The 25,000-nt window shown below is 40.5% G+C and overlaps 1 protein-coding gene across 3 annotated transcripts in view; it reads left to right on the forward strand.

Annotated features, from left to right (window-relative positions):
- The window catches only part of rbbp8l (retinoblastoma binding protein 8-like), a 64,040-nt gene that overhangs the window by 6,494 nt on the left and 32,546 nt on the right, over window positions 1-25,000 (forward strand). For 2 of the 3 annotated variants that reach the window (XM_061889700.1, XM_061889701.1), the window contains exons 2-5: window positions 12,133-12,216; window positions 20,543-20,585; window positions 24,030-24,125; window positions 24,194-24,306. In XM_061889700.1, coding sequence (XP_061745684.1) covers window positions 12,156-12,216; window positions 20,543-20,585; window positions 24,030-24,125; window positions 24,194-24,306 — 313 coding nt within the window. In that variant the 5' untranslated portion in view covers window positions 12,133-12,155. The remainder of the gene's footprint in view (window positions 1-12,132; window positions 12,217-20,542; window positions 20,586-24,029; window positions 24,126-24,193; window positions 24,307-25,000) is intronic. The other variant, XM_061889702.1, reaches the window with a different exon arrangement.

Here is a 25,000-nt window from a genome sequence, read left to right on the forward strand (position 1 = left end):
TGGAGGCACCAGATTTTCAGCTTGACAGGCAGCATAGATCTACCCACTTGGATGCCCGCATAATGACCTCTTTTGCCATGATGAAGGCCAACGGAGAGATGGTAAACCCTAACATTATTCCAACCTCCATACGGTGCCAAGTAGTGGTGAAGTCTGGCGTGGTAAAACAGAGCTGCAGATCTTCAAAGTATGCCTTGACAAGGTTGGTGATGGTTTCTGGTATCCTGAAGAAGTAGAAGGATGCCAAGTAGGCTAATTTCCATCTGGTGTTGTGGTTGTTCAATTGGTGGGATGTCGAATGGAATAGCTGTCTGCATGTTATTTTTTTCATCCACAAACATTTCTTCCAGATGTTTCTCCAGCTCCTGCTTAGACTTTTTTAAGTTTCCCCCTTTTCTTCAGTGAAAAATTATTTCACAAATTTAAAAGGGTCCTTGAAAAAAACTTGATCGTGCACATACTTTATTTTTCCGCTGTTTTTGAGGTTTTCTGCTTGTCTCAGGGTTGCTAACCGGCTTTCGATTTTCCCTGGAGATTGTTTTTTGATTGATTGATTGAAACTTTTATTAGTAGATTACACTACTCAGTACATATTCCGTACAATTGAGCACTAAATGGTAGCACCCAAATAAGTTTTTCAACTTGTTTAAGTCGGGGTCCTCGTTAACCAATTCATGGTAATGCCTTCTTTCTCGCTGTCTGAAGCCTTCCTCCCCAGCTTCTTAAGGTGTCTTCTCTCCCGAATCAGGCATTCTATCTCATGCTGCCGTCTGGACTTGTATTGTGGTGCTACTACCTTTCCCGTTTTGACTCTTGCTCCATATCGTTCTGCCCCATAGTTGTAGAGGATGTCTCGCATCTTGTCAAGCTTTCTTCCGACTGTGCCCTTCAGTCCATGTAGAATGCTGATTAGGTCTAAGTTTATGATTGTCCATTCTTTTTTTTCAGAGGTTCCGGGCCATTTCACCCGAGGTTTTCTACCACTGATGTTCTTTTCCACTGTAGGTTTCCTTTGCTGGATAGGCTCTGCACCTTCCTGTGCATCTGTCAATGTGCTTGAGTTTTGTTCCTCGGGGCGGCTGATGTCCTTCAAACTTTGGTTAGAATCCAGTTGCTGGACTTCATTCGACTGATTTGATTGACTTCTCAAGAAGTATTTATCAATGCGAGATCCATGTTTTCCTTCTCTCATGCACCCTTTCTTTCCTTGATGTATTTTCAAGCCCCGTGAAGATGTTTATTTTCTTCCAACCACAGGAACAGACCTTGGGACTTTTCTCCAATGTTGATGATAATGCTGTGCCTGGTTCTTGTTCAGTGCTAGTCTTCCTCGTAGTCATTTCCGTTCCTGGGTCTAAAACAATGGTATCCGTTGACTAGTCATCTACCGCCCCCTCTCTTGCAGACTCTTGGGGTGTTCTCTCTTTAGTTGTGCCTGTAGTAATTGGTGGGTGTCTCCAAAATACTTATTGGATCCAGCCCATGCCTGCCCCGGTGGGGTCTATTTCCTCCTGTCAGCTGTCTTTCCACCAGTCACATGGTCTTTCCCTTGTTGTCAGCCACTCTATTCAGGGCAGTCACTGGATGACTCCAGGGGAAATGTTTCCAAATACACAGGCCAAGATGTCAAAATCCAGAGTGCCACCTCTTACCTCCCGTGTTGAAGACCTAAAGACACTGACTTATTATGCATGTTGCTGCAGGCTGGACAGAGACATCATTGGGGTTGTCAAGTGAGCTCGGCTCCTACTCTCATGGAGGATTTGCCGACTTGGCGCACGGCGCCTCAAGTAGGTTCAGCGGTGCATTATGGCGTCCAAGAAGCACCCCGTTCTGCATCTGACCAGCCTCTGCATGAGTAATGATTTTTTTTGGAGACCAGTTGGGGTCTTTCCTCCTTAGCCAGAGCCACTGGCTGCGCCGCTCTTCCCCCCACAATGTTTCCTTTATGGCCTGATGTAGAGCTTGACCGCCAACTCCCAAGTCCCTTATCAGCCCTATTGTTGATGTTGCCACAAAGCCCCGACATCCAACTTCTACAGGGCAGACTTGTGTTCCCCAGCCTCGCCATTGAGCCTCTGCAGCGAGCTCTGCATAGCAGAGCTTTTTCAGCTCAAACGCTTCCTCCACCGCATCCTTCCAAGGGACTGTGAGTTCAACGAAGTACACGATGTGCTGGGAGTTAGACGACAGGACTAAGTCAGGCCGCAAGTTAGTAATTGCTTTCTCTGGTAAAACGATGAGTTTCTTATACAAGTCCACCAGCATCTTCCAGTCCCTGGTTACCTCCAGATGTCCCAACCTGGTCCTTGATGGTGTCTTTTTTGCCTTCGTTCCTCCTCTCTGGCAAAGGCAACTGGCATATTCAAGTTGGGTATCCTGGCTGGCAAGAAGTTGTTGGTTGTTCTCCTGGTTTCCAGGGTTGCTGCCAATCATTTGAATACTTTGTTGTGTCTCCAGGGGGCATGATGGATCTTCACCCAGCCATTGGTTGAGGTTTTTGGGGGTAGGAAGGACATCATAGGTTACCCTACTCAATTCCATCTCCCTAATGTCCCTCCAGCTGATCTTCCGCTTCTCCACCCTTTCCCACCTTGTCTACTGGCCCTGCTTAGCTTGCACCACAGCCTTGGCATATCTATTTGACTCTTCCTGTCGACGGACCTTGGCCACAAGCAGTTTGGGCTGCTCAGCAGAGGATGCCTTGTTCCAGGAAGATTGTGACTGTCCAAGTCCCATATATGATATATATACTGTATATATATATATATATATATATATATATATATATATATATATATATATATATATATATATATATGTGTATATATATATATATATATATATATATATATGATAAATATATGTATATATATATGATAAATATATATATATATATATATATATATATATATATATATGCATTACCTCCCTCCTTGGCACTCAGCATCAAGGGTTGGAATTGGGGGTTAAATCCCCATAAATGATTTCCAGGCGCAGCACTGCTGCTGCCCACTGCTCCCCTCACCTCCAAGGGGGTGATCAAGGGTGATGGGTCAAATGGAGAGAATAATTTCGCCACATCTAGTATGTGTGTGACAATCATTGGTACTTCAACTTTAATTTTGTATATATATATATATATATATATATATTCATATATAACGTTTTTTATTTTTATGTTTTTTAAATAGGAATCAGTTATTGAAAAGACATTTTCAGGCCATCTCCATGCAAACTTACTTAGTAGCCTTGTGGTTAGCGTGTCCACCCTGAGATAGGTAGGTCGTGAGTTCAAACCCTGGCCGAGTCATACCAAAGACTATGAAAATGGGGCCCATTACCTCCCTGCTTGGAACTCAGGATTAAGGGTTGGAATTGGGGGTTAAATCACCAAAATGATTCCCGGCACGGGCCGTGCCGCTGCTCACTGCTCCCCTCACCTCCCAGGGGTTGAAAAAGGGGATGGGTCGAATGCAGAGAGTAATTTCACCACACCTAGTGTGTGTGTGTGACAATCAGTGGTACTTTAACTTTACCTTTAACCCAAAATAGCTTTTATAACCTGTAACCTGTCTGGTAAAAGTTTCATTATATATAGATAGTACTTTATTGGTTCCTTCAGGAGAGTTCCCTCAGGAACATTAAAATTATAACTGTATACCAAATATTACATTGCGAGAATCAGTTTGACTCGAAAATAGTATCGAATCTGATTTGAATCACGAGCCCAGGAATCGTAATCGGATCCAATCATCGGCAACCCCATAAATTCACACTCCTAGAAGTGAATTATAATGATGCAATAATGTGTCAAAGCACGAATATGGCAACTTAGCAACCATACGGGGCGCATCCATGGTTCTCGCCCGGAAAAGGGTGGAGTGTCATCTCCGGGTTGGGGAGGAGACCCTGCCCCAAGTGGAGGAGTTCAAGTACCTAGGAGTCTTGTTCACGAGTGAAGGAGGAGTGAATCGTGAGATCGACAGGCGGATCGGTGCGGCGTCTTCAGTAATGCGGACGTTGTACCGATCCGTTGTGGTGAAGAAGGAGCTGAGCTGGAAGCAAAGCTCTCAATTTACCGGTCCATCTACGTTCCCATCCTCACCTATGGTCATGAGCTGTGTGTCATGACCGAAAGGATAAGATCACGGGTACAAGCGGCCGAAATGTGTTTCTTCCGCCGTGTGGCGGGGCTCTCCCTTAGAGATAGGGTGAGAAGCTCTGCCATCCGGAAGGAACTCAAAGTAAAGCCGCTGCTCCTCCACATCGAGAGGAGCTAGATGAGGTGGTTCGGGCATCTGGTCAGGATGCCACCCGAACGCCTCCCTAGGGAGGTGTTTAGGACACGTCCAACCGGTAGGAGGCCACGGGGAAGACCCAGGACACGTCTCCCGGCTGGCCTGGGAACGCCTCAGGATCCCCCGGGAAGAGCTGGACGAAGTGGCTGAGGAGAGGGAAGTCTGGGCTTCCCTGCTTAGGCTGCTGCCCCCGCGACCTGACCTTAGATAAGCAGAAGAAGATGGATGGATGGATGGATGGATGGATGGATGGATGGACGGGGCGCATCCAAATCACAATTATTTTTTTATCCCAATTCTAAACCGATTCATAGTTTTCAAAATCTATTTGAAAAAAAAAATAATAATAAAAAAAAATATATATATATGGAAGGTAGTGTACACCCTGGACAAGTCGCCACTTCATCACAAGGCCAACACATATTGACAGACAAAATTCACACTCACATTCACACACTCGGGCCAATTACACACACACACACACACACGCACACACTTTTAACAAAACGCCTAGTTTGGTGTACTTGTACGTCAAGACCGGTCCTGCCGGTGGTAATCATCACAATATGACACGCCAACTTGACAAGCTATGTGGCTTCTCTGACTCCTGAGGCTGATCATTTATTATTATTATAAGCCTTTTCAAACAGGCCTTAAAACATTTTAGTTTAAAAAGTATCTACATGATGTTTATCCTTTTTGTTTTTATTCAGTATGTCTCTTGTTTTTTTTTTACTTTGTAGCAATTTGAGATCCAGAGTGATAAAAAGTGCATTAGAATTTAGATGCATTATTGTTACTATTACTACATTATCTATTTTTTTTCTCCTCATGCTGACAAAAAATGATCTGTTCCAGGGTTAAACCATGCACAGGCAATGTTTTAGTAACATCTATGGCTGTGACGACTCGAGAAAAAGTTGAGCATTGTTCATAAAAAGGATTTGCCGTCAACTGTAATGACAAAGGCGTGATTTGATGCTAATTAGCGCCTCACAAATCTTGTTTTTTAACATTCCGACAAAGTACAAAAAAGAGTCTGGAACAATTTATAGGAGGTGCTACTTCTTTTGCAATTACTGTCCTGCAATATGAAATTATAAATGATAATCCATCCATCCATTTCCTACCGCTTATTTCCATTGGGATTCGCGGGGGGCGCTGGCGCCTATCTCAGCTTCAATCGGGCGGAAGGAGGCGTACACCCTGGACAAGTAGCCACCTTATCGCAGGGCCAACACAGATAGACAGACAACATTCACACTCACATTTACACACTAGGGCCCATTTTAGTGTTGCCAATCAATAACAATACTAATAAATAATAGAAAATTATAAATAAAAATAAATGATAATAATATAAAATAATACCTATTATAAAATAATATATCACAGAAAAGGAGGTATATTAATAATGATAATTAATAATATAAAATAATAATATATGAAAGCAATATTATTAAATAACAAATAATAATCAATCAATCAATGTTTACTTATATAGCCCTAAATCACTAGTGTCTCAAAGGGCTGCACAAACCACCACGACATCCTCGGTAGGCCCATATAAGGGCAAGGAAAACTCACACTCAGTGGGACATTGGTGACAATTATGACCCAGTGGGACGTCGGTGACAATGATGACTATGAGAACCTTAGAGAGGAGGAAAGCAATGGATGTCGAGCGGATCTAACAGGATACTGTGAAAGATCAATCCACAATGGATACAACACAGTCGCGAGAGTCCAGTCCAAAGAGGATCCAAGACACAGCAGCGAGAGTCCCGTTCACAGCGGAGCCAGCAGGAAACCATCCCAAGCGTAGGCGGACCAGCAGCGCAGAGATGTCCCCAGCCGATACACAGGCGAGCAGTACATGGCCACCGGATCGGACCGGACCCCCTCCACACGGGAGAGTGGGACATAGAAGAAAAAGAAAAGAAACGGCAGATCAACTGGTCTAAAAAGGAGGTCTATTTAAAGGCTAGAGTATACAAATGAGTTTTAAGGTGAGACTTAAATGCTTCTACTGAGGTGGCATCGCGAACTGTTACCGGGAGGGTATTCCAGAGTACTGGAGCCCGAACGGAAAATGCTCTATAGCCCGCAGACTTTTTTTGGGCTTTGGGAATCACTAATAAGCCGGAGTCCTTTGAACGCAGATTTCTTGCCGGGACATATGGTACAATACAATCGGCAAGATAAGATGGAGCTAGACCGTGTAGTATTTTATACGTAAGTAGTAAAACCTTAAAGTCACATCTTAAGTGCACAGGAAGCCAGTGCAGGTGAGCCAGTACAGGCGTAATGTGATCAAACTTTCTTGTTCTTGTCAAAAGTCTAGCAGCCGCATTTTGTACCAACTGTAATCTTTTAATGCTAGACATGGGGAGACCCGAAAATAATACGTTACAGTAGTCGAGGCGAGACGTAACAAACGCATGGATAATGATCTCAGCGTCTTTAGTGGACAGAATGGAGCGAATTTTAGCGATGTTACGGAGATGAAAGAAGGCCGTTTTAGTAACGCTTTTAATGTGTGCCTCAAAGGAGAGAGTTGGGTCGAAGATAATACCCAGATTCTTTACCGTGTCGCCTTGTTTAATTGTTTGGTTGTCAAATGTTAGAGTTGTATTATTAAATAGAGTTCGGTGTCTAGCAGGACCGATAATCAGCATTTCCGTTTTTTTGGCGTTGAGTTGCAAAAAGTTAGCGGACATCCATTGTTTAATTTCATTAAGACACGCCTCCAGCTGACTACAATCCGGCGTGTTGGTCAGCTTTAGGGGCATGTAGAGTTGGGTGTCATCAGCATAACAGTGAAAGCTAATACCGTGTTTGCGTATGATGTCACCTAGCGGCAGCATGTAGATGCTGAAGAGTGCAGGGCCAAGGACCGAACCCTGGGGAACTCCACACGTTACCTTAACGTAGTCCGAGGTCACATTGTTATGGGAGACACACTGCATCCTATCAGTAAGATAAGAGTTAAACCAAGACAGGGCTAAGTCTGACATACCAATTCGTGTTTTGATACGTTCTAATAAAATATTATGATCGACGGTATCGAAAGCAGCGCTAAGATCGAGGAGCAGCAACATAGATGACGCATCAGAATCCATCGTTAGCAATAGATCATTAGTCAGTTTTGCGAGGGCTGTCTCCGTGGAGTGATTTGCCCTGAAACCGGATTGAAAGGTTTCACATAGATTGTTAGACGCTAAGTGTTCATTTAACTAATCTGCAACAATTTTTTCAAGGATTTTTGAAATAAAGGGAAGGTGAGACACCGGTCGGTAATTTACCATGAGGTCAGGATCGAGGTTAGGTCTTTTAAGAAGAGGATGAATAACCGCTTTTTTGAATGCTAGGGGAACAGTGCCCGAGGAGAGTGATAAGTTTATAATATTTAGCACTGATGGACCTAATAATACAAAGAGCTCCTTGATCAGTTTCCCAGGAAGAGGGTCAAGTAAACATGTTGTCTGTTTTATTCCATTTACACGTTGTAACAATTCCTCTAATGTTATTTCCTCAAAACGAGAGAAACTATTTTGGAGGGCAGTATCCGCCGTATATACAATCGTGTCAGTGTTAATAGAACCCCGTTGTAGCTGGGACGCATTGTCTTTAATCTCCTTTCTAATGACTTCAATTTTCTTACTAAAGAATTGCATAAAGTCATCAGCTTAGTGGGTTGAGCTACTGGAAGGAGTCCCTTGTTGGGTTAGCGATGCTACCGTACTAAACAAAAATTTAGGATAATTTTTATTACGGTGGATGAGATTTGAGTAATATTTAGCTTTAGCTAAGGTAAGCATGCGTTTATAAGTTATTAAACCATCACTCCATGCTTGATGGTGCACCTCAAGTTTAGTCGTGCGCCATTTGCGTTCCAGCTTTCTACATAATAATTTCTGAGCTCTAGTTTCTTCTGTAAACCACGGGGTGCGCTTTTTTGGAGCCTTTTTTAACTTTAGCGGTGCTATGTTATCAATGGTTTCGCGCAGGGCGTCGTTAAAGTTGTTAGTGAGGTTATCAATAGAGCCCACATCATTTGGGAATGGTGCCATTACCGAGGGCAGTAGGTCAGCAAGAGTTATCGTTGTGGCTGTATTAATGTTGCGGCTGCTATAGCAGTTATTATTATTATTAGTTTGACGAACATGCGTCTGAACCTCGAATTTTATAAGGTAATGATCGGACAATACTTTAGTACACGGGAGTATCGTAACTTTGGAAACGGTGATGCCCCTGACAAGCACTAGGTCTATCGTATTACCGTTGCGATGCGTGGGTTCATTTATTATTTGTGTGAGACCACAGCTATCAATTACAGTCTGGAGCGCTACGCACGGTGGGTCCGATGGGGTATTCATATGGATATTAAAGTCCCCCATTATGATTATATTATCGGCGTGTGTCACTAGATCAGCAACGAACTCTGAGAATTCATTAATAAAGTCCGAATAGGGCCCTGGGGGGCGGTAGATAACAGCCAGGTGTAGAGGCAGCGGTGTGACAGACCTCATAGTAAGCACCTCAAACGATTTATATTTATTATTTATGTTAGGACTAAGGTTAAAGTTTTCGTTGTATATTAGTGCGACCCCCCCACCCCTTTTGAGCGGACGGGCAATATGCGCATGTGTAAAGTTAGGAGGACATGCCTCATTTAGCGCAAAAAAGTCGTTTGGTTTAAGCCAGGTTTCACTGAGACCGATGACGTTAAGATTGTTGTCTCTGATAATATCATTAACTAACAACGTTTTAGGAGACAATGATCTTATGTTTAAAAAACCTATATTATAGGTAGTGGGCTGTTTTAGGGAGTTTTTGATCAAATTATCTGTAGTAGCAATATTAATAATGTTGTGTTTATTATGCCCGGTGCATTTAGTATAGTTACGACCATATCTAGGAATTGATACGACAGGAATTTTCCGATTGTTTGATTGTTGCTTTGATAAACTGCACGCATCATGGTTAGCCACCTCAGTAACGGGGATTTTCCGATTGTTTGTTTGTTGCTTTGATAAACTGCACGCATCATAGTTAGCCACCTCAGTAAAACACATGTCCAACTCTGAAACACTCAAAGCAGAAAAAACTTGTTCTAATTTGACTGACTCCTTACCCAGACCAGTAGTCTCGCATTTTCCATCTAAATCCGTCTTCGGGATGGAGGAAAGTGGTGTTCTGTGGGGATTAGCCTTCTGCTTTGTTTTTAGCCCCGCTCGGCATCCGCGTTTCCGATCACACCGCTGGCGTCTGCTCCGTAGACGGCCCCCGCTGCTACTAGACTCCCCTGCTTCACAGGCCGCTGGATGTAGCCGCCGATGTATTCCCATGCTAGTTAGCAAGTCTAGCACGCAAGTGTCTATCAGTCCAAAACGGCCCGATATGTCCACATCCAGAAGTGTCTGACGGTCGTACGTGATCACGGAGTGACCACGATGCGAGCCAGCCATAAAGTTTGTGGAATTGTCCGGTATTTCTGCCAAATGTTCCATCTTTAGCAGGAGCTCCTCGAGAGCGCAGCCCGTCCGGGCGCCGCCATCTTGCAGCAATAAATGATAACAACAATTACAATGATAATAGAAAATACTCAATGATAATCATTGATAATATTAATATAAACTAATAAAATATAATATTAATCATAAATCATATAAAATAATGATAAATAATATGTGATAATAGTAATAAAAATATAAAATTATGAATAGTAATAGCAATTATGATAAATAATATAAAATAATAAATAATGGAAAATAATAATAAATGAAAAATAATAATAAATGATAATAACAATGATAATAAATAATAATAAATGACAATCAAATTAATAATAAATAATATTACATGGCAGCAACAATAATAATGAATAAAATAAAATAATAAACAATATACAATTATACGAATAAATAAACGAATACATAATAAGAAAATTATAATAATAATAATAATAATAAATAATATAAAACAATGATGAATAATAATATGTGATAATAATAATAAATAATGTAAAATAATATACTAATCAAATAAGTAATAATAACAAATAATGTATAATAAATAATAACAATAGATGAATAAAAAAACTGCTTTCTTCAATTACATTATTAGAAATTTACCCCACACATTAGGTACATTTGCTTAAATATTGGTATCAGATCGGTATCGCCGATCCCGCCCTAAATTGTACTCGTATCGGGTTGAAAAGAATATCAGTGGTATTGCACAATAAATTATGACGACATACCAATAATATGATATCATGAAAAATTGATGGTATTAAATACAAATATGCGACATGATTCATTCTGTGTTGATATAAATTTGTCATCAGGATTTAACTTGGCTGCTGTTTAAAATAACCATAGGAAAAATATTATTGTTATTGTTTGACTTTTACTGTATCTGGTAGGGCTGAAAACTGGACCACAATATAAATGTTCTGTTTCCCCTCGATATCGATTATTATTGATATATTTATGACCTTTGGAAAATAAGGAGCAGGAGAAAAGTGTTTTTTATTTGAAATGTAACCTTCCTCTGATTATAATCCGCTCAGCTATCAAGGCAGGAAGGAAATGTCAACACAAGCATGGAAAACACTCAAACAATGTAAACAAAATCGTAAAATCACATTGAAGACTTAACAAGAAGCTCTGAAAATGAAGGTGCAAAAATAAAGAATATGTAAGACACGCCTCATAAAGTGTAAGAAAACAGTGTGGAATTGTGACGAACTATTTCCTGCAGGCTTAGTGTTAGGAAATAATGGCTGTGTAACATTAATTTACCCTGTTGTTCCTATTTAACTATGGTACGGAATTGTTGTTATGCTGTAATTGTTTAAATGTATTGTTGTATTGGTCGATATAGATAATCTTAGAAATGTTTAATGACCTTTGGAGCAGAACTAACCTAAAAAGAACAATTTTCTGTAGGTTTAGTGTTAGGAAATAATGGCTGTGTAACATTAAATTGCCCTGTTATTCCTATTTAACTATGGTAGGGAATTGTTGTTATACAGTAATTATTTAAACATTATTGTTATATCAGTCGATATAGATAATCTTTGACATTTTCAATAACCTTTGGAAAATAAGGAACAGAACTAACTTGGCAAGGTCTATTTTCTGTAGGTTTAGTGTTAGGAACTAACGGCTATGTAACATTAATTTGCCCTGTCATTCCTATTTAACTCTGGTAAGGAATTGTTGTTATGCGGTAATTATTTAAATGTTATAGATATATCGGTCGATATACATAATCGTTGACATTTTTAATGACCTCTGGCAAATAAGGAGTAGAACTAACCTGAGAAGAACTATTTTCTGTAGGTTTAGTGTTCGGAAGTAACAGCTGTGTAACATTAATTTGCCCTGTGATTCCTATTTAACCACGGTAAGGAATTGTTGTTATGCAGTAATTATTTAAATCTTATTGATATCGGTCGATATAGATAATCTTTGACATTTTTAATGACCTTTGGAAAATAAGGAGTAGAACTAACCTGAGAAGAACTATTTTCTTTAGGTTTAGTGTTCGGAAGTAACGACTGTGTAACATTAATTTGCCCTGTGATTCCTGATTAACTACGGTAAGGAATTGTTGTTATGCAGTAATTATTTAAATCTTATTGATATTGGTCGATATAGATAATCTTTGACATTTTTAATGACCTTTGGAAAATTAGGAGCAGAACTAACCTGACAAGAATTATTTTCTGTAGGTTTAGTGACACTTTTCGGACCTGTTTTTAACGTGAATTTTGTTGTTGAGATAAAACTCAACCTTGACCGTTCTCTTTACCTTTAAGGTCAAAGGTCAACCGGCTGGGCAATGGAGAGCTTCAATGAGCTGCTTCTCAAACTCAGGGAGGTCCATGAGCGAGAGCTAGAAGGTAAGTGTGTTCTCCCAAGAACCTCTGCAGTCGACCCCACCCAAATTTGAAACTAGGGCCAAGGCATACTTGCCAACCTTGAGACCTCCGATTTCGGGAGGTGGGGGGTGGGGGGTGTGGTCGGGGGTAGAGCGGAGGCGTGGTTGAGGGCGTGGTCGGGGGCGTGGTTGGGGCAGGCCGTGGTTAAGAGGGGAGGAGTATATTTACATCTACAATTCACCAACTCGAGTATCTCATATATAATTCATATATAAATATATATTTATATATATATATATATATATAAATATATACTGTCTAGCTATATATATTTATTTTATTACACATATAAATAAAATAAATAGTTGAATTTCATATACACAGTAATAAAAACACCGTTGTTCTACTAACTGTACTGTGCTTGCTGGTTGCAAAAAAAAAAACCAACAACAACACTTACCTTTCACTATTTGAGTAACCTTTGTTCTGCCATTTGCGTACTGGCGGGAGTCACTTGCCGTCAGGTGCACAACACCACATAAATCGTTGGCCAATCAAAAAGCAACCCCATAACGCTATAGCCAACATTCACCAGGAGATGGCGACAGACAACATAGAATCACTCTATTACAGACGGTGTTGCCATGGCTGTAACGTCCTCGTTTTTCTGCTTTGTCTCCTTGTGTGTACAGTTTTTTATTCAAATCCGTAGATGTTGTAACAAGCTGTTTATATAGTGGGAAAGCTGACGTGAAAACAGGCTGTCCTCACTCAGGTCCGCATGGAGCTGGAGGGGGCGTGTCCTTCAGCTCCGCTGAATTTCGGGAGATAATCAGGAGAAAATTTCTTCCGGGAGGTTTTCGGGAGAGGCGCTAAATTTCGTGAGTCTCCCGGAAACTCTGGGAGAGTTGGCAGGTATGGGCCAAAGACAAACCCTATAAAGCCTGCACCACTAAATATTTGGCAGAACCTTATAATTATTTAAAACTTGAGCTTTAATTGGTCCTTCTGTTTTGCAAAAATTAAGATTTTTAATTTGTCATATTTGAGACAAAATATAATTTTATTGCAAAACAAAACATGATGCAATACACAGAAATATCTATGTTGTTTCCAAAGCATCTCTTATCTTGTCATTATTTGCCTCATAAGAAAAACATAATAAATGTCAATATATTTTTTTTAATGTGATTTGTTTATTCTCTCTCATAAAAAGCAATAATTCATTATCAAAACACACACCGAGTGATCGTCACAACACAATACAGAACATTGTATATGTACATTTTATATACCACATTGTGTAATGTGAACATTTTATTTATTTAAAAAAATATACAAACTGTATGTTTCTCCATGGTATTTATAATGCATGAAATATAATAAAACTGACTAAGTTAGAGTTACATTACCTTTTATACCTGCTGTATCAAATTTGATACATACATTTTCAACACAACTTCAGTATAAAATATATAAAAAAAATATTAAGTAGTATCACATTGCATCTACAGATTAACTTCACAATGATGGGTCAGTAATAAGATAAAATATAAATTCTAACCTTATCCATTTGTTTCTCTTTAAAAAGCTTTGTGACATTCTCATCCTCTAATCCAAGAGGGCTCATTAGATCGCGAGCTACCAGTCGATCGCGGAAGGTGTGTCAGACGATCACTAGCCAGGCATAAAGGAAAAAAACTATGAAAAAAATCTTCACTATAGACGTCACTTTTGTCACTAGATTGTCATTCACGGCACCCGAGGGACTTGTGAGTTGACGCTGGCTGCTGTGAACTCATTATTAAGAAAAAATGACCGACAGGAAGGCGAGAAACACTTTTTATTTCAACAGACTCTCGCGCCGTACCTGCCGTCAAAACTCTAAAGACCGACTGCACAGTTCTTGTCTTCACAATAAAAGCGCTGCTTCATCCTGCTTGTGCTAACAAAATAAAAGTCTCAGAAAGCTAGCACACACAAGCTAGCAAGCCAGGGAGATCGCCGCCAACGTATTTCTTGTAAAGTGTATAAAAAGGAGTATCGAAGCTGGACAAATAAAATACCAAAAACCAATCCTGACAGAAAGGAGGACTTTTTTTCTCCTCCATTTGAAAATGTGGACGTATTTTGATTGATTGATTGAAACTTTTATTAGTAGATTGCACAGTACAGTTCACATTCCGTACAATTGACCACCTGGATAAGTTTTTCAACCTGTTTAAGTCGGGGTCCACTTAAATCAATTCATGGTAATCATTATCGTTATCATCACTACTATCTGATTCCTATCAATGCAAGTCATCAGAATCAGGTAATACACCAACTTATATTCCTATATTCATGAAAAAAAGGAACATGCTTGTATTGTCATTAAACACCTTTAACTTGTTAATAAAAAACATCTGTTTCACCAATGAATAAATAAAAATGATAAATATAGATGAGGTAGATCCCCTTGACTTGGTCTCTTGAAAAGTAGCTTGCCAGTTAAAAAAGTGTTAGCACCCCTGGTCTAATAAGTCAACTACTGCCCTCATGTGTATTATATGTTTATTTAATTTTATCTTATTAAATTGTATTTTACCTTTATTTATAAAGTTCAACATTTACAAAGAAACATATGAACAAGGACAAAAACAGTACAATACAGCACCAGAGGGTTGTATTTTAACAAGTAATGATAGTGGAATGTCATATATATATGTATATGTGTGTATATATATATATATATATATATATATATATATATATATATATATATATATGTGTGTATATATATATGTATATATGTGTATATATATGTATATATGTGTATATATATATGTATATATGTGTATATATATGTATATATGTGTATATATATATGTATATATGTGTATATATATATATATGTATATATGTGTATATATATATATATATATATATATATATATATGTGTATATATATATATATATATATATATATATATATATATATATATATATATATATATATATATATATATATATATATATATGTAGATATAGGGTTGTACTTCACATAGTCTGTTACCCATTCCCTTTTGGATCTAGTTCACACTCCATTTCCTTAGTTTATTTTCTATTGTTTGATTATCATATACAAACCCCGTTTCCATATGAGTTGGGAAATTGTGTTAGATGTACTGTAAATATAAACGGAATGCAATGATTTGCAAATCCTATTCAACCCATATTAAGTTGAATGCGCAACAAAGACAAGATATTTGATTGTCAAACTTAATTTTTTTTGCAAATAATAATTAACTTTGAACTTCATGGCTGCGACACGTGCCAAAGTAGTTGGAAAAGGGCATGTTCACCACCGTGTTACATCACCTTTTCTTTTAACAACACCCAACAAACGTTTGGGAACTGAGGAAACTAATTGTTGAAGCTTTGAAAGTGGAATTCTTTCCCATTCTTGTTTTATGTAGAGCTTCAGTCGTATTTTACGCTTCATAATGCGCCACACATTTTGGATGGGAGACAGGTCTGGACTGCAGGCGGGCCAGGAAAATACCCGCACTCTTTTACTTCGAAACCACGCTGTTGTAACACGTGGCTTGGCATTGTGTTGCTGAAATAAGCAGGGGCGTCCATTCTAACGTAGCTTGGATGACAACATATGTTGCTCCAAAACCTGTATGGACCATTCAGCATTAATGGTGCCTTACGAGCAGTGATTTCTCCAGATTCTCTGAACCTTTTGATGATTCTACGGACCGTGGATGGTAAAATCCCTAAATTCCTTGCAATAGCTCGTTGAGAAATGTTTTTCTAAAACTGTTCGACGATTTGCTTACAAAGTGGTGACCCTCGCCCCATCCTCGTTTGCGAATTACTTAGCATTTCATGGAAGCTGCCTTTATACCCAATCATCGCACCCACCTGTTCCCAATTATCCTGCACACCTGTGGGATGTTCCAAATAACTGTTTGATGAGCATTTCTTAACTTTATCATTATTTATTGCCACCTTTCCCAACTTCTTTGCATCGTGTTGCTGGCAATAATTCTAAAGTTAATGATTAGTTGCAAAAAAAAAAAAAAAAAAAAAAGTTTATCAGTTTGAACATCAAATATGTTGTCTTTGTAGCATATTCAACTGAATATGGGTTGAAAATGATTGGCAAATCATTGTATTCTGTTTATATTTACATCTAACACAATTTCCCAACTTATATGGAAACAGGGTTTGTATATATATATGTATGGTTAATATATATATATATATATTAAATAAATCTTTGGACATTACCGCCACCTGGTGTCAGTCTGCCGTCATCTCCACTAAGTAAACACAACAGTATACTCGGGCCAGTTGATTAGGGATCTGATGGCACAGTACCTTAGCCCTGCCCCCAGTGACTTTCGTTCCGCCCCCTGTGATTTTTTTTCCCCTCCTCTTTCCCCATTCACAATGACTTTTTCTTTTTTTCGCTCCACACCGGAGGAGTTGTTGTCCTGCCAAACTGTCGTGGAAAGGCATGTTTAGAAGTGATATGAGCAAGGAGGAATTTACCCGTCGCCTGGACACTCTCCTCCCATCCTTAGTGGCTGTTACTCACCCTTTAAAAGGCGTCTGGTATCCGCTTTCGGGGGGGGAGGGGGGATTACTGGGGGTTGTGCTGATGGAGTGGCGCAGCTGCCAGACTAATTCCACCTGTCTTGCGCTTTTCCCAGCCACAGCCACCAGCCCCTTGGCTAGCACCCGAGCTAGCACCAGCCCCTCGGCTAGCCCCCGAGCTAGCACCAACCCCTCGGCTAGCACCCGAGCTAGCACCCGAGATAGCACCAGTCCCCAGGTTATCACCCGAGCTAGCGCCAGTCCCCAGGCTAGCATCCGAGCTAGCACCTGTCCGCTAGCTAGCCTTCGAGCTAGCACTTGTCCCCGAGCTAGCCTCCGAGCTAGCACTTGTCCCGGAGCTAGCCTCCGAGATAGCACTTGTCCCCGAGCTAGCCTCCGAGCTAGCACATGTCCCCGAGCCAGCCTCTAAGCTAGCACCTGTCCCCGAGCCAGCCTCTGAGCTGGTACCTGCCTCCGAGCTAGCCTCCAAGCTAGCACCAGCTTCCAGGCTGACCCTTGCGTCTCCGCCAGCTTCCAGGCTGGCATCGACCTCTGCCCCTCGGTCTGCAGTGCCGACTTCAACACCTCGGCCAGCTCCTCGGTTGCTCTCCTTGTCTCCAGCTCCGATGACGTCCGCCACTTCCACGCTGCCGATGACGCCCGCCGCTTCCACGCCCCCGATGATATCTGCCGCTCCCACTCCGCTTGTTCCTCTTCGCTTCAGGCGACAATGTGCCCTACTCGTTGTGTCGGGCGGGCCGTACCACGGCACTGTCCTCCTCTTTGTTTCCAGCGGGACGCACAATGGCGCCCCTCGCGTCCGTCTTCCAGACGGTCAAAAGTCGACCGTTCCTTGGTCGTCCACCTCGCCGGCTGCAGCGGCGGTCTACTCACCGGCCGCAGCGGTGGTCTACTCACCGCCACCACACTCGTCCCCGGTGGATTTGGGGACACTTGGGCCAGCGACCCACCACCAGTTTTCCCCTCCACCCACCCTTGACTGTTGTTCCTGTGCTTTTTGTGGTAGAACATCTGGAAGCTGTCCATAAGGAGGGGAGTATTGTTACGGCTCGGACTCCTGCATCCGTCTGTGCGGTCCTCGGGACACGCCCACGGACGCGTATATCCAAGGACGCGCCGTGCGCGTCTCCGCCCTGCAGCAGCTACCAGGTGCAACAATTTTCCAGCAATCAACCCACCTCTCCTTGATGAGCGATCTGCCTTCTTAAGCCTGGACAACCTGTCATCGCTCGCCGGAGTATAGACTTCTGTACCTGTCACTCCTCGTGTTCTCTTGTGATCCCCTGTTGTTCCCCTTGTCTCCCGGACTGCCCCTTTTGGATTCTCGACCTCTCGCTTGGACACATTCTTTTCGACGCCTCTCGTTCGCCCTGGATCCTCTGCCTGCCCCACGGACTTCCTCGTTCCTTCGCTCTCGTCAACACTTTGGTAACACACACCTCAGCTAAATACTTCACATAGTCTGTCACCCATTTCCTTTTGGATCTAGTTCACACTCCATTTCCTTAGCTTATTTTCTATTGTTTGATTATCATATATATACCGTCATTCCTTGAATAGCCACCGGGCATGTAATATGTGCCTGCCTTGAATTACTGCCGGGTCAAGCTCGCTCCCCAAATTTATTAGCGCATGCTTACTTTTACCACCGGGTCAAATTCGTGACGTCACGAGTGACGCTTCCCCTGTCGTCATTTTTAAAATGGCAGAGGAGTTTTTTATTTTTGCTTTTACTATGTGTAAACCAGGGGTCTTGTTCCACAGCCATACAGATCACACTGATGGTTGTGATATAAAACAACTTTAACACTCTTACTAATATGTGCCACACTCTGTGAACCCACACCAAACACATTTCGGAGAACTTCGGTTCTGTAACACATTATAAACGCAACATAAGAATTACCCACAATGCCCTGCATCCATGACTCTTGGCTATATTATACACCCCGCTAGCACCAAACCCCCCCTCCCCCCACCCCCCTCTCGGTGCGTCGGTTGAGTTGGACGGGGTTGGGGGTGCGTGTATAATATAGCCAAGATTCATGGATGGATGGCATTGTGGGTAATTCTTATGTTGCATTTATAACGTGTTACAGAGCCGATGTTCTTCAGAAATGTGTTTGGTGTGGGTTCACAGAGTGTGGCACATATTAGTAAGAGTGTTAAAGTTGTTTATATTACAACCATCAGTGTAAAAGGTATGGCTGTTGACCAAGTATGCATTCCAATTTCATATGAGAAGCAGCGAAATGCATGTGTCCGGCCGGCATGCAGATAGCGTTGTGTAAAGGCGGTCGCGATTACATGTTGTAAAGCAGAGGTGCCCAACCACCGGGCCGCGGCCGCAGAATTTTTTTAAACATTTTTTATATCACACTCAATTTTATACTGCATGCCATTGGCAAACAAACACAGGGGTGAGAAGAGGTTTTAAAATTATTAGCGCCTGCTTACTTTTACTGCATACCTTGAATAAGCGCAGGAGTGAGAAGAGGTTTTAAATTAATTAGGGCCCCGGCGGCTATTCAAGGAAATACGGTATGTATGGTTAATATATACATATATATATTAAATAAATCTTTGGACATTACTGCCACCTGGTGTCAGTCTGCCGTCATCTACACTTAGTAAACACAACATTCATGATTGTAAGGTTCTCAATACCCAGCCTGTTTTTTGTGCCTTTTAAAAAGAGTTAGTACTTTACTTTAAAACGCTATCTACCTCTAACAACCCAAAAGCTGTGAAAACGATGATGCTGTGCTCCAAATGTAAACTATTTACATATATATATATTTGACATTCTACTATCATTACTTTATCTAATTAACAACCCCCTGGTGCTGCATTGTACTGTTTTTGTACTTGTTTTAATTGTCCTTTTTCATATGTTTGTTTGTAAATGTTGAACTTTATAAATAAGGGAGTGGAGCTAGACTCTCTGGCGGTTGTGTCAGAGAGAAGAAGTCTAGCAAAGCTCTTAGCCATTATTGACAACACCTCCCACCCACTACACTCAGACCTGGCGGAGAGAATGAGCACGTTCAGTGGAAGGCTCAGAGTCCCAAAATGCAACGCAAAACGACACAGGAAGTCCTTCATACCGACAGCCATCAGACTGCTTAATGCATATGTTCCTTTTTGACCGTACTTAAATGTATAATGTATTTATATTATTCACATGTGAATAATGCTGTATAATAGACTGTATTTGTTATTCGCATGTGAATATTGCTGTATAATAGACTGTTTTTATATTATTCACATGTGAATAATGCTGTATAACAGACTGTATTTATATTATTCACATGTGAATAATGCTGTATAATAGACTGTATTTATCTTATTCACATGTGAATAATACTGTATAATAGACTGTATTTATCTTATTCACATGTGAATAATGCTGTATAATAGACTGTATTTATATTATTCACATGTAAAAAGTGTTTATTGTTTATTGTGAGCGAACAGTGGTGCTGAATTTCCCCTAGGGATCAATAAAGTACTTTCTATTATATTCTATTGTATAAAGGGATATTAAAAAAAGGAACAGAGAAAGAAGCAAACTAGTAAAAAAAAAGAAAACGTATGATATGTTTGCTTTTCTAGGTTAAAAACAAATGTCAACTGCAGAGAAAGGTGTTTTTTTGTTTTGTTTTGTTTTTCTAAAAATATCAGCCAAAAGCAGAACTCTTCTTTTATAAACAACTGCTTTGTTTGCACCTGGCAGGCTGGCAGATGAAGGTCCAAGAGTTGTCCAACAAGAAAGGCTGGTAAGTGAGCGCAGGCTTCATACCACGTCTTAAAACTATTCTGATTCTGATTCTGATTCTGATTCTGATTCTGATTCTGATTCTGACTCTGATTCTGATTCTGATTCTGGTTCTGATTCTGATTTCTTCCCTCGTTCCTCGAGCTGGAACCTCCTGCTCAAAACAATATTCTATTTCAGTTCCCTTAAGTTGTGAAATAACTGCAATGGATAACCCAGAGTGGTTGTTTTGGTGTACAGCATGGGTGTCAAACTCTGGCCCGCGGGCCAAATTTGGCCCGCCGTGCAATTTAATTTGGCCCTTGAGGCAATATCAAATTAACATTTGAGCTGGCCCGCCGGTACTATACTTTGGCTTTGTCTACAATATGTTGTCACGTCCGCTTTTCCTCCATACAAACAGCGTGCCGGCCAAGTCACATAATATATGTGACTTATACACACACTTAAGTGAATGCCAGCATACTTGCTCAACAGCCATACAGGTCAGACTGAGGATGGCCGTATGAACGACTTTAACACTGTTACAAATATGCGCGGCACTGTGAACCCACACCAAACAAGAATGACAAACACATTTCGAGAGAACATCTGCACAGTAACACAACATAGACACAACAGAACAAATACCCACAACCACTTGCAGCACTAACTCTTCCGGGACACAAAAATATGCACCCCCCACTACCACCTAACCCCGCCCCCCACCCCCTACCCCACCCATCTCATTGTTATTTTATTTTAAGATTTATTAGCCTGTGGAAAAATGTAATGTTGATAGTTACCTTAGAAGGCTGCAAATAGAAAAGAGGCATTAAATGTTTTATTTAAATTTGATTAATTTTACCATTGATATTTTTTTGTGCTTTTATTTGAAAGTTGATTTTGCACTATTAAGTTATATAATTATTGCTTGTTCCATATTCAGTGGTAAAGCAAATCAGTGGAGCAAACTCAGCAATAATTAACAATTTATTCATGCACTTTCTCTTGCTACTTCAAGGCTTTAATGTTTGATTCATTCATTATTGTCATTTTATTTTCAAATGTATTATTAGCCTGTGGAAAAAGTTTATTTTGATATTTATCTCAGAAGGCTGCAAATAGAAAAGAGTCATTCAATTTTTATTTAAATTTTATTTGATATACCATTGATATTTTTTCAATTATTATTATTATTATTTGAAACTGAATTTTGCATGTCACTATAAAGTTATATAAGCCTTGCTTGTTCAATATTCAATGCAAAATTTGTTTGGGTCCCTATCAAAAGGTTCATTTGTTCAACCTTGGCCCGCGGCTTTGTTCAGTTTAAAATTTCGGCCCACTCTGTATTTGAGTTTGACACTCCTGGTGTACAGTATACCGATACTAATGAAGTGTCATTAAAAAAGCCCCTTTTTTTCATTGCATTGCTGGTCATATGAGCCTAGGTGCGTGTGAGTCAACACACACACGGAGCACCTACAAGCGGAGACAGAAGAGGGAGAATGGACGTGTTTTGGCTTCAAAACTAACAATAAAATTTATTTTATCTTGAGGTTTTCTGCTAAGATAAAGCTAATAATTACATTTTTAGTGGTACCTTTAGCTTAAAAAGTATCGAAATACTTTTTGGTTCCGGTACCGATGCCAACATTTTGGTATATTGCATTCAAGAGGTAATCACCTGAAACGGTTTTCACTTCACAGGTGTGCTTGAAGCTCATCGAGAGAATGCAAAGAGTGTGCAAAGCAGTAATCAAAGCAAAAGGGTGGCTATTTTGAATAAACTAGAATATAAAACATGTTTTCAGTTATTTCACCTTTTTTTTTTTAAGTACATAACTCCACATGTGTTCATTCATAGTTTTGATGTGACAACCTGCAATGTAAATAGTCATGAAAATAAAGAAAATACATTGAATGAGGAGGTGTATCCAAACTTTTGGCCTGTACTGTTTATACAGTATATCCATACATACATATATACAGTTGTGGTCAAAAGTTTACACACACTTGTAAAGAACACAATGTCATGAATGTGTTGAGTTTCCAATTATCTCTACAACTCTTATTTTTTGTGATAGAGTCATTGGAGCACATACTTGTTGGTCACAAAAAACATTAATGAAGTTTGGTTCTTTTATAAATTTATTTTGGGTCTACTGAAAATGTGACCAAATCTGCTGGGTCAAAAGTATACATACAGCAATGTTAATATTTGGCTACATGTCCCTTGGCAAGTTTCTTTTGGTAGCCATCCACAAACTTCTGGTTGAATTTTTTTCCAGAAGGTCTTATCTTTGTCCATGTGATGTCAGATGAAAAAAAAAATGAGCTGTTTGGTCACAATACCCAGTAATATGTTTAGAGGAGAAAAGGTTAGGCCTTTAATCCCAAGAACACAATACCTAACGCCAAGTATGGTGGTGATAGTATTATGCTCTGGGCCTGTTTTGCTGCCAGTGGAACTGGTGCTTTACATAGAGTAAATTGGACAATGAAAAAGGAGGATTACCTCCAAATTCTTCAGGAAAACCTAAAATTATCAACCTGGAGGTTGGGTCTTGGGCGCAGTTGGGTGTTCCAACAGGACAATGACCCCAAACACACATCAAAAGTGGTAAAGGAATGGCTAGATCAGGCTAGAAGTAAGTTTATAGAATGGCCTTTCCAAAGTCCTGACTTAAATGTGTGGACAATGCTGAAGAAACAAGTCCATGTCCGAAAACCAACAAATTTAGCTGAACTGCACCAATTTTGTCAAGAGGATAGGTCAAAAATTCAAACAGAAGCTTGCCAATGGCTGCCAAAAGCGCCTTGTTGCAGTGAAACTTGCCAAGGGACATGTAAGCAAATCTTATCATTGGGGCGGCATAGCTCGGTTGGTAGAGCAGCCGTGCCAGCAACTTGAGGGTTGCAGGTTCGATTCCCGCTTCCGCCATCCTAGTCTCTGCCGTTGTGTCCTTGGGCAAGACACTTTACCCACCTGCTCCCAGTGCCACCCACGCAGGTTTAAATGTAACTTAGATATTGGGTTTCACTATGTAAAGCGCTTTGAGTCACTAGAGAAAAGTTCTATATAAATATAATTCACTTCACTTAACATTGCTGTATGTATACTTTTGACCCAGCAGATTTGCTTACCGTACATTTATAGCAGACCCATAATAAATTCATAAAATAACCAAACTTCATGAATGTTTTTTGTGACCAACAAGTATGTGCTCCAATGACTCTATAACAAAAAAATAAGAGCTGAGGAAATTATTGGAAATTCAAGACAGCCATACCATTATGTTCTGTGCATGTAGACTTTTGACCAGGACTGTACATACTATATATATATATATATATGTATATATATATATTAACAGAAGAAAATGCTGTAACTGGCTGTCCAGTTTCCTGTATCGGACATTGTACATACTGATATCATCCCATACTTGCTTGTTTCCCTCAGCGACACCAAGCGCATGGAGGAGTTGTTCGCCAGGAACCAGCAGATGAAGGAGCAGCAGCGATTGCTCACCGAGAACATCAAGACCCTGGAAAACAGGTGGGTTTGGTTCTGCGCTCCTGGCGTGGAAAGGAAACATGATTCTGACGCGTTTTGGTGTGGCGCAGGCTGAGGGCGGGCTTGTGCGACCGCTGCACGGTCACTCAGGAGGTGGCCAAGAGGAGGCAGCAGGAGTTCGAAGTGTCGCAAATGCAGACCCTCCACCACGTCACGCTGCTGGGTAATGCACTCCTCTTCACCAGCCATGGACGCAAACATAGACGCGAAAAAAGATGTACGATTAAAAAAAGTCGGCAGAATTTGACAATTACCCTATTTTCCAGACTATCACACCGGTATATAAGCCACACCCACTAAATTCTAGGGGGAAAATATATATTTCCACATATTAGTCGCACTGGACTATAAGCCGCAGATATAAACGTGGTGAAATGAGTTTTTTACACAGAAATGTTTATTTACATACCTTAATTGTTTACAAACGGTGTACGTAACACGGCAGTAAAACGGCTGATCAAACAAAACAGAAATCATCGTCATGGACCCACTAGTAAGCAAGTAACTAGTACATTTTTTTTATAAAGCGCTTATAAAATCACAGCGCTGTACAAAAAATAGGCTAAATAAAACAACAATTCCATTAAAACAACAGGGGCAACATCATAAAAAGGATACAAAGTGGATGAAAAACATACATGCCAACCCTCCCGGATTGTCCGGGAGACTCCCGAAATTCAGCGCCTCTACCGAAAACCTCCCGGGACAAATTTTCTCCCGAAAATTTCCCGAAATTCAGGCGGAACTGGAGGCCACGCCCTCTCCAGCTCCATGCGGACCTGAATGAGGACAGCCTGTTTTCACGTCCGCTTTCCCACAATATAAACAGTGTGTCTGCCCAATCACGTTATAACTTT

The sequence above is a fragment of the Nerophis ophidion genome, linkage group LG27 (genome assembly GCF_033978795.1).
Source record: "Nerophis ophidion isolate RoL-2023_Sa linkage group LG27, RoL_Noph_v1.0, whole genome shotgun sequence".
Lineage (NCBI taxonomy): Eukaryota > Metazoa > Chordata > Actinopteri > Syngnathiformes > Syngnathidae > Nerophis > Nerophis ophidion.